This window comes from Anser cygnoides, chromosome 4 (assembly GCF_040182565.1).
Source record: "Anser cygnoides isolate HZ-2024a breed goose chromosome 4, Taihu_goose_T2T_genome, whole genome shotgun sequence".
Taxonomy (NCBI): domain Eukaryota; kingdom Metazoa; phylum Chordata; class Aves; order Anseriformes; family Anatidae; genus Anser; species Anser cygnoides.
In genome coordinates, this window is record NC_089876.1 from 18,981,716 (window position 1) to 18,995,600 (window position 13,885).

The 13,885-nt window shown below is 44.5% G+C and overlaps 1 protein-coding gene and 2 long non-coding RNA genes across 5 annotated transcripts in view; 1 reads left to right on the forward strand and 2 right to left on the reverse strand.

Annotated features, from left to right (window-relative positions):
- LOC106035766 (uncharacterized) overlaps window positions 1-5,173 on the reverse strand; it is an 84,087-nt gene extending 78,914 nt beyond the window's left edge. For 2 of the 3 annotated variants that reach the window (XR_010830983.1, XR_007157778.2), the window contains exon 1: window positions 4,868-5,173. This is a non-coding gene — a long non-coding RNA (uncharacterized lncRNA). Of the gene's footprint in view, window positions 1-858; window positions 952-4,867 lie in introns of all 3 variants that reach the window. The other variant, XR_001206965.3, reaches the window with a different exon arrangement.
- Window positions 1-6,355, reverse strand: part of PPARGC1A (PPARG coactivator 1 alpha) — a 360,670-nt gene extending 354,315 nt beyond the window's left edge. The window contains exon 1 of the mRNA XM_048046820.2: window positions 6,045-6,355. Coding sequence (XP_047902777.2) covers window positions 6,045-6,131 — 87 coding nt within the window. The 5' untranslated portion in view covers window positions 6,132-6,355. The remainder of the gene's footprint in view (window positions 1-6,044) is intronic.
- A 325-nt stretch (window positions 6,356-6,680) lies between these two features.
- On the forward strand, window positions 6,681-10,943 carry LOC136790648 (uncharacterized). The gene is made up of 3 exons (XR_010830985.1): window positions 6,681-6,807; window positions 7,290-7,682; window positions 10,791-10,943. It is a non-coding gene; the product is annotated as an uncharacterized lncRNA (long non-coding RNA).
- Window positions 10,944-13,885: the final 2,942 nt, after the last annotated feature.

Consider the following 13,885-nt stretch of genomic DNA (forward strand, 5'->3'; position numbering starts at 1 on the left):
TCACGCCAACCCAAACTACCCCTTTTTGAGGGAAAGAATAATGGCCTGGTGATTGCCACCGAAGGACGCGTGCCAGGTGACTGTGCTAGCCCTGAGCCTCCGCCTGGCTTCCCGACCAGCGGTGGGCCTTCAGGCAGGCTCCACAAGCGGAGCTACGCCAGCGAGCAGCGCAGAACCGCGGCACGGGAAGAGCAGAACAGCTGCTGCTGGGGATCCGACACCGACGCTGCGCACCTGGGGGCGAGGTCTGTTCACCCAGTCTCTGGTCTCGTCCCGTGAGCTGAATGTCAATTTGCAGTTTGAATACAGAAGAGGAGCTCCTGCAGAACATCTCCTGGCTCTGTTCTACCCAAAAGGAACTCAGCGCGTGTCCCACAGGACCAACCCACGAGACAAACCGAAGCACAGCAGGGGCGGGATGCGGGGGGACTCGCAGCACGCTCCTGCTCCCAAGCAGAGGGCTACTGCAGGCACCCCTCTTGCCATCCCAGGTCCCAACACGTTCACACTGAACCGAGAGCACTCCATTTTTCCTTCCAAATTAAGACCACCATGTCACAAGCGCCGCATCCAGAGCAAGGACCGCTCTACTATTAATCTCTCTTCACCTTAATTTTACCTTTAGAGTAGACACAAGAATTGCCATTTGCAGAGAACACAGTACCTAAGACAAAAGATATTGTAAAATATTGGCTTTCCTTCCTTTTTAGCAATTTTACAGTCCTATAGGTTTCAAACGTACAAGAAGATTTGCTCACACAGCAAACAGACACATCAGAGGAAATAAAAAAGCACCAGCACATTAGGACTGTGCACCTGCTCTTCCACATTTCATTAAGCCTCTACACCTAAACGTACGTCAGGTTCTCTCCTATGTGCATCCGTCGCGCTGGTATCCCTCAGTGATACCTTCTGGTCATAGCGAGACAAACTGGATCGCAAGCATCCACACTGCCTCAGGAAAAAAAAAAAAAAATCAGAAAACCCATTAACTTTTGGTAAAGTCGGGTCAGATGATTATAATCTAAATGATAAATGTCGGGTAATATGTTCAAAACCATGCATACATTTTTAAATAAGCTGCCATTTGTAAACAAGCCTCTCCTAGCTTGCATTATACAGCTCAAATCCCTGCAAAATAGTTTGCTTGCCAGCTTGTTTTCAAATATTAGTATTAAAAAAAATACAATTATGTTATCAAAAAAAAAAGGAAGAAAGAAAATTGCCTTTTAGGTGACCAAAAGAAAGTTCCACTGCTTCACATAGTAAATCATTTTATGTTGCCCTTTTATATTTAATACCCTTCTGCAGTGCACATTTATCTCTACACTAGCAAAGTGTACTCATTGATTTCCTATGGTCTCTCTGGAAGAAGGTTCTGCTTCCCTGATGATGAGTACAAAGGGTGGATGACCCCATTCTCATTCCAATGCAAACCCTGCACTTTTACATTTCTGCTTAGACCACATGAACATTTGACCAGCTAAGAACTCCCTGCCTTGTTCCTACAGAATACGCTGCTAGGACAACTGACATTTCCTCCTGAACGCAACTGCATTCTTTTAAAATCCTGCCTTAAGTATAAAGTGCTAAGACGCAGTTCATCACAGACATACCTGTGCCTTAAAATTTGCACCTGAGCTTTTCATCTAAACTCAGGTAGAAAAATAACATCTTGCCCATTCCCTGCTTTAAACTTTGGTTACTTTGCCCTGCTGCACCACTACTTACCTGTTTTGCTCTGGGGCAAGAGGAAATTACTTGCACCCAGTTTAAACTGTGCTTTTTTGCCAGATGAGACTGCCAACAGCATACACTGGTTTTCTCATCCAGACTGTGGATGGGTTTATTAAACAACAACCAGAATAACAACATCAGGAGTAGACAAAAATGTGTTTTGAAATCTACTCTCTCAAATGCTGTGCAATGGTGACGACAAACCTTGGAAATAAATGGTACCATTCACTGCTGATGACTGAAACTTTTTAAATTTACTGTATGGAATGTCTGATCAAGGTATTACTCTCTGAAAGAAACAGAATTGAGTTTTAAAACTTTTTTTTTTTTTTTTTTAAGTCTGTAACCTGTTTTACTATAGATATTTGAATTATTTAAGCCAGAACTAGCTTCTTTCTCAGCATCTTATTGTTTATCTTTTCCTGTGATGCCAAGGTCTCTCCAGTTTCACTTTCATTTTTACTGTGTCCCATTTTCCCCGGCTTTGTGCACCAGCACACATACCCCTTGGATACAAAAAGTCAGGAAAAAATTAAAATCCGGGATTATTTTTTATTTACTAAGTCTTTTCTGTTAACACTAAACCAGGACCACTGCTTTTTCTTAACTAATTTAGTTTTGACAATATCCTTTTAATTTGCAGAAATGTTAAAGGTTTTGCTAAAATAGAAGTGATTTTAAATGATGGTTTTATTCCACTGGTATTCAGAGTCAAACAATAGAAAAAAATCTGTCAATTGTTTTACGTTTGTGAAGGTCTACAAAAATTGTAACATGCGTTGCCCTATCTTGCGCAGTACCATCTCTCATTCAACATATGTATATACTCATACTATATGCTGTACACGTGCAGTGCATGAGCACAAACTCATTTAGCATCTTTTCAAACCTGCATATACCCTCAGCTCTGCTATTCAAACAAAAAGAAAATTTGGGAACTGTGGAAACAAAAATAAGTCCAAAAGTCTCACTGGCTATGGACCAGAATTGACATGAAGCCACGGTAGCTACTCTAGTTAACAGATGAAAACGCATAAAAGCAATGTACTACGCCCAGTCAAGAACCCCCAAAATACTGGATGAATGCTCTGGCTGCACTGGGGTACATGTCCCTGAACATGGAAAGACAAGCAGAGGAGCCACAAAGCTTGCTTTTAGCTTCATCTTTCACTGACTTGCCTATACGCACGAAATACATCCTGTAAAAGTGCACTGCATAAAGTATGGCCACGACGGAAACGCAGCATGAAGAGATGGTGCCAGGTAACAAGCCTTCCGCGAGCGCTGAGGGAAAGATCTCTGACATACTGGCAGTAATCAGGCAGCATACTCTCATTTTGCTTCTACACTGCAGGGATTTTCTTGAGGTTGAATTAAAATAAGCATCCAGATTTATGCCTTAGTCATAGGATTTCATTCCTCAACAATTACATTTCAAACGATTCCCAAGCACTCCCAACCATATAGATTCAGTAATACAACAACGCAGACGGTTCTGGACTGGAGAGCGAAAAATAATTAATACAAATATGCTGTCAGTTCAGCAAGGAAAGATAGGTTATGCCCAAGAATATACCTGCTGCTCTTCCCAGGCCAAACATCCCCCTCTGCAGTACTTAGAAATAGCTGCTCCTCACCACTACCAATTCAGAGACTCATTTTCAGAAAGCCAGAAGACAGACTCGGGAAGTTTCTGAAGACCGAATATTCACTAAGCAACGAACCAAAAGCAGCATCCTTACTGACAGCCTAAAATGCAGATCGCAGAATGAATCAATGGGAAATCTGCCAGATATTCCCTCGCCTCGGGTTTACACACGTTGGCAAGACAGCGCAGATAAGCCTATGCGATAGCAATTCACAGCTCCCAGGATTTAAGTCTGCAAGTTTGTCTAGGCTAGGATTTCTCATAATAGTTAAGACCCTGTACTAAAATAACCATAAACGAGATACCAAACTTCTGGAGAATTGCTAATATTTTGGAGCTTTCTTTAGAAATGCAAAGAAGTCGTGTTTATACCTGTTACAGAGACTTGTTTTCTGGAAGACTATCTCAGAAATTGATTCAAAAGAGATTTCAGAAAGTTTCCGGATATAATTTTTCTGATGCAAGCTTCTCTGTGATGCACTTCTGAATTCAATATGCAATGGGAAAAGTTCCTTCCAAGAACATTACCAACAAATCACCTGCACAGTCTTGTGCTTAAAAAGGAACTGCAATAATGCATCAAAAATATAAGCTGAAACCCATCGCTCGGCCTTACTGACTTGCAAAGCAAACGTCCCATCTCCGCTTTCAAAGCTGTCAGGTATCATGTTATGTTTCCAGAAGAAACGACTGTTCTCTTTATCCTGACTGGTTCCATTATTAAGTCTTACTTTGATTACTTATACTTTCACGAAAACGTGTCTTGAGATGCCAGGAAGAGATTCTTTTAGTAAGCCATGGCTGAACCGCTATTATACAAAGGATCCTTTTACCTTGTACTAGATGTTGAGAGTGCATCATATTGATCTAGGAATAAATAACTATTTTTCCAGTAGTCAACCCATCTTCTCATCTCAGCACTTTGTTTTAAAGTTTTCCTGTTTGCCGTTTTGTTTTAAAAGGAGTACACAAAACAAATCCTACTTTGGCAATGTTGCTATATTTAGCAAGCAGAAATGGTCTGCAAGCTTTTTTTCTTTTTGGATGCAGTTCAGGTAAAAAAAAAACAAACATGAACATGGCTGACTGTCAAATTTAAGCCAAGCCTGCCTTCTTAAGTGTTAAAACTTGTAAGAAAATCTATTTGCAGCAAAATCCCATATTCATTTTGATTTCATATTCAGACTAGCATCTCCCGCTAATCCTCAGCTGGTGAATGTGACTGATGTAGATGCTAACGTAATATGTAAAAGATGAAAATAGAAAGGAGCCTCGAGCACCAGAAAGAATACGTATCTTAGAGATTCCTCTCGCCTTCACCCTGGAAAGTCTTGCAAGCTCATCTGTTCCTGTTGTAACGCTATATAATGATTACACCTTCTCAACTCCTTTCCTAATCACGCATATTTAATTCAACTTTGCGTATATATCCTACAGCTTGCACAGCCCTTCTATAAATAGACCTCCCGCATCCCAAATTACCTCCCCTGTTTCCCCCTTAGACGCAGTTCAAGTATTCGGAATAAATCAGCTCTGGATGTGCCGGCAACCCTGCCCGCTCCCCGCGCCACGCCGACAAGGACGGGCGGCAGGCAGCCTGCGGTGCGACGGCGCCGCTCCCTCGCGGAACCGATCCGCTTCGGAACCGAAGAAACTTTAGAGGGCAGGGAACCGGGCGAAGCCCGATTTTATTCCCCGCGTTCCTCCCCTGCCGGCCTCACGGGGCTCCTCGCGCGGCCGCCAGCCGGGGCGCCGCCGGGCAGCGGGGCGCTGCGAGAGGCGCCTCAGCACCGCGGGGGCCCCGCCGCCCCCCGGGCGGCCCCCCACGGCCGCCCCGCTCCCCTCGGCCCGCCAGGCGCGGGCCGTTACGGAGCCCCGGTGACCGTTACGGAGCCCCGGTGACCGTTACGGAGCCCCGGTGACCGTTACGGAGCCCCAACGGCCGCGGGGCCGGCTCGCAGCGCCTCCGGGCGCCCGCTCCCCTCACGACGCCCCCCGGCCGCGGCTCCGCAGCGCCGTGAGGGGAGCAGGGCGGGCAGCTCCGCCGGCTGCCCCCCGAGCCGGGCCCCGTAACTCGGCGCTTGCCGAGGGGGGGAGAGCCCCCGCCGGCTGCGGCGCAGCCCCCCGCCGCCCAACTTTCCCCGTCACGGCAGCGCCGGAGCCCCGCTGCCCGCGTGTCCGCCTGCCGGTCCCCCCGTCCGTCCCCGTAGTTTGTAACCGCGGGCTTGCACCCGGCGAGCAGCGGGGGCAGCAGGCTACGCCGGTTATTTAATTAAAGGCGTTTCGGAGCCCCCCGGAATAGCTCCTCCGCCTTTCGGGCGTGATGCCCGCTCTCCCTCCGCTCGCCCCCAGCCTCTCGCTCCGGCCCGGCGGAGTTGGGCGACGGCGACGGCAGGCAGGGACCCGACGGCTGCCGCCGGCCCCAAAAAGCGGCCGTGCGGAGGGAGGGGGGGGAGCCCTGCCCGCTCCCCTCGGGGGGCGAGGGCGGAGGGACGGGGGCTGAGAGGGAAGGGGTAAAAAAAAAAAAAAAGAAAAAAGACAAAAAAGGGGGAAAAATAAAAAATAAAGGTCTCTTTTCTGCCGTTCCGCTCCCCGCGCCGAGCCGCTCGCGGCCCCTTCCCGCGGCCGCACGGGCGCCCCGCTGCCCCCGTGCCCTCACCTGGTTGTAGGAGGCTTCCCAGGAGGAGGTGTAGTTGCAGAAGAAGGACGAGAAGAAGGCGTCCTCCGACAGCCCGCAGCCGGCCATCCTCCGGGCGCGCAACCTCTCCGGGAAGGCAACGCAGCGGCAGCCTTCGCGAACTCTTGCCGCCTGCTCGGCGCCGGGTGCCGTGCCGCGCGGTGCCGAGCCGTGCCGTGCCGTGCCGTGCCGAGCCGAGCCGCGCGGTGCCGAGCCGAGCCGAGCCGAGCCGTGCCCTGCCGGCGGCTCGCACGGTGCTCGGGGAGGCGGCGAGGGCAGCGGGCGCGGTGTGCGGGCGCCCAGCGCCGGAGTCACGTGCGCGCGCTCGCCGCCGCCGCTCCGCCGCCGGGGCCGGGCCGCGCTGCAGCCCCCGGCGCCCGCCCCGTCGCCGTCCCCATCCCGCCCCCCCCCCGCCCGGAGCCGAGCCGGGCGCTGCCGGGACCCGCGGCCGCACCGCGGCGGGCAAGTGCCGGCCCCCGCCGCGCGCTCGCCGCCTCCCCGCGGCCCCGCCCCCGAAAAGTTGGGGCCCCGCGCGCGGGCGGCCGGCACGGGGGGGCGGGGCGGGGCGGGGCGGGGCGGGGCGCGGGTCCCGCCCGCGGGAAACTTCGCCGGGGAGCAGCCGCGTGCCCGGCCCCGGCCCCGCCTCGGCCTCGGCCTCGGCCCCGCCGCCATTTGGGGGCGGCAGCGCCGGGCCGTGAGGGGGGCGCGGCCTGCGCCCTGTCCTATAACGTGTGCTTTTCTTTGGGTTTGTGTATCTTTTTCGCTATTTTATATGTTTTTCTTTATTTTTATGCATCCTTATTTTTATATATTTTTTTATTTTATACATCTTTTTCTTTATTTTTACGTTTTTCATTATATATCTGTTTATTTTATATATGTTAATTTTTATTTATTTTTATCTTTTTGATTTTATACATCTTTATATGTTTTTCTTCATATATTTTTTAATATATCTTTTTATTATTTTTACGTTTTTCATTATATATCTGTTTATTTTATATATGTTAATTTTTATTTATTTTTATCTTTTTGATTTTATACATCTTTATATGTTTTTCTTCACGTATTTTTTAATATATCTTTCTATTTTATGTATCTTCTTCTTTATACATCTTTATATATCTCAATATATCTTTTTATATATCTTCTTCTTTATACATCTTTATTTTGATATATCTCTTTCTTCCTTTGATATAACTTTTTCTTTATTTGTTTCCTTTCCAGCCGCCGTTCTGCAGAAGGCCAGTATGTTTTTCGGCAGCATCCAGCCCCACTGACCTGGAGCCACCAAGGGACGAGGGCACAAACAGTTTTCTGACGGCTAGGACTCCGGACAAAGGACCCTGAAGTTCCTCCCTCCTCTTCACCTAGCATCTTAGGGAACAAGCCACCGCTTGGTAATACCCACGGAATCCCCGGACCATTGTTAATTGTTGAGGAAATCTGATTTTCCCCAAATGGAGCGCCACGAGACACAGTTCGGTGTCATACAATCTCACCACTCTGATGTGAGACTACTTTGAATGACGGCGAGCCAAGAATAGCTAAATGCATCATCCTGTGAATTCATCATTCAGTGAATTTAAGAACCCTCATGGCAGGCAGCTCTGTTCAGTAGTAGGTCACCAAGTCTTTCCTCCATGAAACTGCGTCAAAATATAGCAGGAAAGCTCCCAGCAACAGAGTATGGAAGCAACATAAGAAACAAGGAGTTCACCATATCTGCAATAGTTTGTTTCTCAAATTGCTTTGGCATTTTCCTTCAGTCTTCAGCCTGCTCCTCACTGGCCCACAAAGCTTCATGTGGGTTAGGAGTTTATTTCAACCTTCCAAAGAGCAGCAATGGCCTGAATCTGTTCTCTAAAATTGCACAGTTTGAACTGAAGATCCTACAGTTTGATTTTTTCTTTGTTTTTTACAGTTCTTTTGTTGTCATGTTTGGTGGGATTTTTTTTTTTTTTTTTTTTTTGCAAATATGTGATCTATATACTTCAGGAGGTGGCATTTACTCTCCTTCCTTCAGTGGCATATTCTTACCTCTCCAATACAGTGTTCATTAAAAGCCTTAAAAAAGATTTTGGGCTTTTAAAAGTTTGGGGCTTTTCCTCTCTATTTCCGTCAAATGTTGTTCCTCAGCCAGCTGTTAACCATTTGCTCTATCCCGGAGTCTCTTCATTTGAAGTTCATCAGAGCTGTCCCAGCAGGAACATCACTAGTAGGAGGTTAAGCTTAACTGCATGGTTATCTAACAGATCACCAGTGGATCCTATGGGTTAGTGATCTCCTGATGGAAATGTAGCTGTAGTCTCTTCTTGTAAATGCAGACTGCTCAGAACTCTATTCCAGGTTCTCTTAAATGTGTCTTTTTCTGTAAGCAAATGTTTCACTCAGATGGATGGGCTTTTGCTTCAACACGTGAACAAAGCAAAAGTGAGATAACAGAACCCCTAAACAGCAGCATTGTACTAAAATATCAAATCCAGTGTCTGTCTGCACCAAGCTGCCCAGATGAGCACCTCACCCACTGAGTGAAGCACCGGCATCGCTTCCTTTGTTCTCCTCCACCTCCATCAGAAGATGGTGGAAGCAGCAGGACAACAGCCCGTAAAAATGGGTTCCTTAAGAGCAGCGAACACGATATGTAACGTTTTGACTTGGATTTTATATCACTGTTAAAAAGGACAAAGAAAAGAGTACAAAGACCATAGGACAAAAGCATCTGAATTTAAATTGTTAATTTGCCATCAGTGACAGCCGGAGCGTGAGGATGAGGTTCCCTGAATGACGGTATTTGTGGAGGAAATAGCCTGGTTGAAGCACCATGCTATCAAGTTTGTGTGGCCTCTATGCACAACTGATAAGGGCAAAAAAAAAATAAAAATAAAACCTACAGATAGCCAGAGCCAAATAGCCCAGAATGTTTACAGCTCCGTTGGAAAGATACTAAGGTGTACTCAGTCCTGTGGACAGGAAGGAAGGAAGCAGAGATAAAATGGAATAAAGTGGTGTAAGGGACTTGAGCAAATGGATTGATGATGGGTGGAGGAATGAGGAAATGTCTGAATAACAAAAGTAACCTCATGATAACCATTAATACTCCATCTGTGCTGAAAGAAAGAGGCATGGTGCAGGTGAATCGGAGAAAATTAGCCCAATCTTTCCAGCGATATACACAGCATAATTCTGTGAAACCTGCAGGTAGGATGTGCCAGAGTACTTGGAGGTAAAGGACAGCAAAGCAACTAGAAAGCCTTCTTGTTAAATACTGTCTAAAATTTCATTATGGTTGCTCTTTGCTTGTGCATTTTCGGCTTAAAGCTCTAAATTCTTTCAAAATCTATTAAATAATCTAGATTTTTTTTTTTAACCTGCAAAGTCTGTCTGGTATGGGAATCAGGTGGATCAGGGTGAAACTTTCAAACTGAGCCTGGTGGTGTCGTCCCACAGACAGCACGTCCTCGTTCCCCTGAGGCTGGTGCAGAGGCAACGCTAAGGACAGAGACTGCTCTTCGGGCCCGTAATTGATGTGGTGCCTCCAAGTGCCAAGTCTGGGGAGGGACGCTTCAAAGACTAAGCGTGCCATACCACTGCAGGCAAGAGCCAGAGCATCCTGAACACACATTTATCTCTGTGCAGTCATCTCTTGAGAAATTCGCTGAGAAGGAAGTCTTCCAGAGGTCTTCGGTTTGAGAAGTGTATGGAGAATTTGAGATAGAAAGGACGTTCCTCCTCAACTTACATGTCCCATGTAAACAGATTTGTATCAGAACAGTCCCAAGGAGATCAGGATTCAACCTAGTTATTGCCTCTACACTAAGGTCCTACAGCACAAAGTGATATTCTATGGCTGTACGTTTTGTTTATGCAGTTGTGTCCCTCCAATAATCAGCACAGCGTTTGAACTGAGTGCTGTGGTCCTCATTATTTTTAAAGCTGGTAATCAAAAATATTTCAAAATGATTTATAGGTAGCATTCTTTTACCCACCATTCTCACTTTTTTTTTTTTTTTTTTTTAACAAATTTTCAGCATTGGAAAATACATGTAATTTTTTTTATTCCTGACCTTACTAGATTTCATTAGTTGAAAATCTTCTCACAGGGCAAATGCCTAATAATACCGGATATTCTAAAATAAAGTTAGCAGCTGTCCTGTATCTTATTTGCAGATGAATAAAAGAATATTTCCACTTAGCCTGTTCATAAGCGCAATAAAAGCTTTTTAAAGTCAATTAAGAGAGTCCATAAAAATTGAAGAGGAAAGGCTTTAAAAGTCCACTGATAGGTTTTCTATTAGGCTAATACTTTAAAGCTTCCTTAGCACCTTCCATCAAATGATTTCATTTTGCTTTATGAACACCTCTGGAGCTAGGTATTATGTCCTTTTAATGTTTGAGGAGATCAACAGTTTAAGTACCAGACCCTTGGAAAAGTCGAGCAACATTGTTAGACAATGTTTATAAAAGCATTTAGCCCCGGAGGAGCAAAACCTACTTACAGCAGAAGTAAGCAGAGATTCCAGAATGTTTAGGTTTCTATTTAACTTCGAGATGACTGCCGTCTATAATACGAAAATGTACAATTGGACATAACTGAGAATATCACCGGTGGATGCGAACACAGCAAGCATAGACACTTTGTAAACCTCAGTGTTTTGCGTTTTTTCATTGTCTTCTCACAGTATTCTAGCTAAAATCAAGTGACGTTTTTTTTCTTCACCTTCACAGGGCAAGACAGCCCAGTGCCAAGCTACCTCAGAGACCCAGAGCTCCCAGAACAGCTTCCACACATTGGAATCATCAACTTCAGCCACAGTGTGCAGATTTTCCAGTATTATCATAACAGATGAAGACTAATCAAAATAAAACTTTTCTGAAGTATTTCAGAATCATGCCCTCAAACTTCAATCACATGCCACCATTCAAAAAGTACAAGGTTCTGCCGAGAGTGACTGAAAGAAAATTGGATAGAGGAATGCCTTAAAATCAAATGCCATTGATTGAAATAACAGCAAATGGCTGCTTTCCATTCAGTGGTGCTGAATGGTGGTACAGAGATTTATCAAGCGCTGCTATGTCCGATATGCTTCTTAAGATTGCGTATATCACTGTTATATCTGAACACTTTAAAATAGTGCACTAAACTAGGTGACTAACATCTGCTCATTCTTCTTGTCATCAAAACACAGAACTGTGTTGGTGTTCTTGCTGTACTTGATAAGAAGTGGTTGAAGAAACACTACAATTAAAACAGAAGGTAGTGAGATTCTAGACAATTATGACTGTTCGGTTTGTTACAGGTCTTACACTTGCCCCTGAGTGCTTACCAAATAACCAAAACACCAAAGACACAAGCCCCGACTTTCTCACGGTCATCAGCCCAAAGCCAAGTCCAGGCTGTTAAGTGTCTTGGAGATAAAGAGCGAGACCTGCAATTTAACTCTTTTTTTTTTTTTTATAAGTTTGTGAGATGGTGAAGACTGCATACACACAAAAGATAAAGAGATAACTGAAGCTAAATAACTGACCACGGAGATAGGAGGGCATATCCAAGAAAAAAAAAAAAAAAGAGGACAGCAGCAAAGTACTTTTTGTAAATGCTCCTGCGCGGGACCATCACAAATGGATAACAAGGTTCTCTAAAGCCATCAAATGCAATGACCGATAGCAAATATACAACTTCAGAGAAAACTACATTTTTCAAAATGTTTTGATCTCACTATCAGTCTGTTATCTGCCTCGCTTGAGACTAGATTCAGTTGCTTGCTCTTCATCCATGAGCTAATCCCATCTAAGCAGTGGGTCATCTTGATAATTGAAGTTACACGAAATAGGCAACTGAATAAAGTAAAGCTGATTATTCAAAAAGAAACAAAAAGAGCAATAATAATAATAAAATCTGCCAGTAGTTTAAAAGCTAGATTACATATATTTTTGCTCATCTCAAAAATGCAGGAAATTATTTTCCTTGAATTCTGCAAGATCAAGTGTGCCACTGATTAAAACTTTGTCTACTGAAGTGGAAGAGCAGAACACTGATGAGTTTGATTGTCCTGCAAGCAAGATATTTTCAATGAGACTGTTAACAAAATGAAGCCACTATGATAATTTAATTCCTAGTTCAGGCCTTCCAGCAGCTTTTCGACATGAGTAATCTTCATCAGTTCAATACCCCCAAAATTATAAATAACAACCAAGTGAATACGCGTCATTCAGATGGAGGCAGGCATGAACTTCTGAGGCAGTTCATAACTTTTGATAGTCTTTTACCATCAATTAACGATGTAAATAAAGCCCTATCTGATCATAATTTCCCCCAAATAGCATTCCTGTAATTAGTTACTATATGAAGTATCTCATGTTATGTAGTAACTGTATGAAGTAACTGATGAAAAGGGAAAAACATCCTAGAATAACCCAGATTAGCAGCAATCAAGATGGTTGGTCTGTCACGAGTCTCTGCCTCTAATGTAAGTATCTTTGCATCTCAGAAAAAGCCCATGGATATTGTTCCTGTTCCTGGATACGTCCCAGTCACTAGCAAAATATCGAGTGATATAAATAGGGTAGATTCACCACTATTTCATAGAATCATAGAATAACCTGAGTGGTACAGACGCCATCTAAGAATTAATGTATTGAAAGGAACGATGAGGTCTCTTGTCTTCACCCAGATAATGAAGATAAGAGGCTTCATTGTCCTTTACTCAAAGCCTATTGATAAAGCAGGAGCACCTCAGCCTCCCAAAGCACATTACAGACATTCACAACAACATTGGGCTGTTAGGCACTGTGCACGGTGTGGTGTGGGGAGGAATGTGGCGGAGGGAAGACGACAGACTCCCAGTCACACACGGTACGATGCAGGGAAATTTCATTTAACTGTCTTTTGCACAGTCCCAAGAAAAGCTTTGATCAATACAGAATTCCATTTTTACACAAGAAATACCACAAAGAGGCAGCAAACCCTCAGAAATAATTGATAGATATTTCAAAGGGATTTGACAGTTCATTAACTTTGGATTTCATTGGTGACATCATTCTGCTTGACCCAATTAATAAAAACAAACCTCACTAAGAGCAAACCTACCCTAAGCCAGGTAGGCATCTTGTTCCAGGCACTGTATTTCAGCCTGCAAGCACTTCCTTTCTGTTGCACAGCGCCCAAAATCAAGGGAAAGCGTCATCGTTCTTTCTTAGAGCAGACTAAAGTGAATGCAATGAAAGGCAATTAGAATTTCTCTGCAAATTTTTATTTTTTAATCAAAGTTTAGGAAGCCGTGAGAACAAAGATTTGCTGCCTACTTTGTTGCTAATTTAGGAAGTTCTGTTCTGAGCCTAGACAGCCCAGCACTGATAAAGTTGGTTTTTATTATCAGATTATTTTTTTTTGTTCAAGATTGCTAAATATGTGATTGAGTTTACAAAACCTCATTGTACCTAATGAGAGATCTAAACATTCATATCAAGCCAGTGGACATTCAAAAAAAAAAGACCACTGGATTCTTAAGCTTTACTTCCAAAAATGTATTCTTTGCAAGAAATTATTGTGTAAGGAACAATATGATTATGAAGAGGATTATGAAATAAGCTGTTACCATTCCATATAATTAAATAATTTCCTATTCTCTTTTCTTTCCATAATTCTCCTCCAGAAACAAACAGGATTTCTCTAGGCTGCAGAAAATCCCAGCTCTACCAGCACGTTACCGTTTAACCTAGTGGGTGACGATGCCGGAGAATGCAGAGCGCTGACGTCTGAATGGAGCTCGTGGATTTACAAAGCAGTGAGTCCAACAAGGAGCTTTAGAGCAAAACCATGC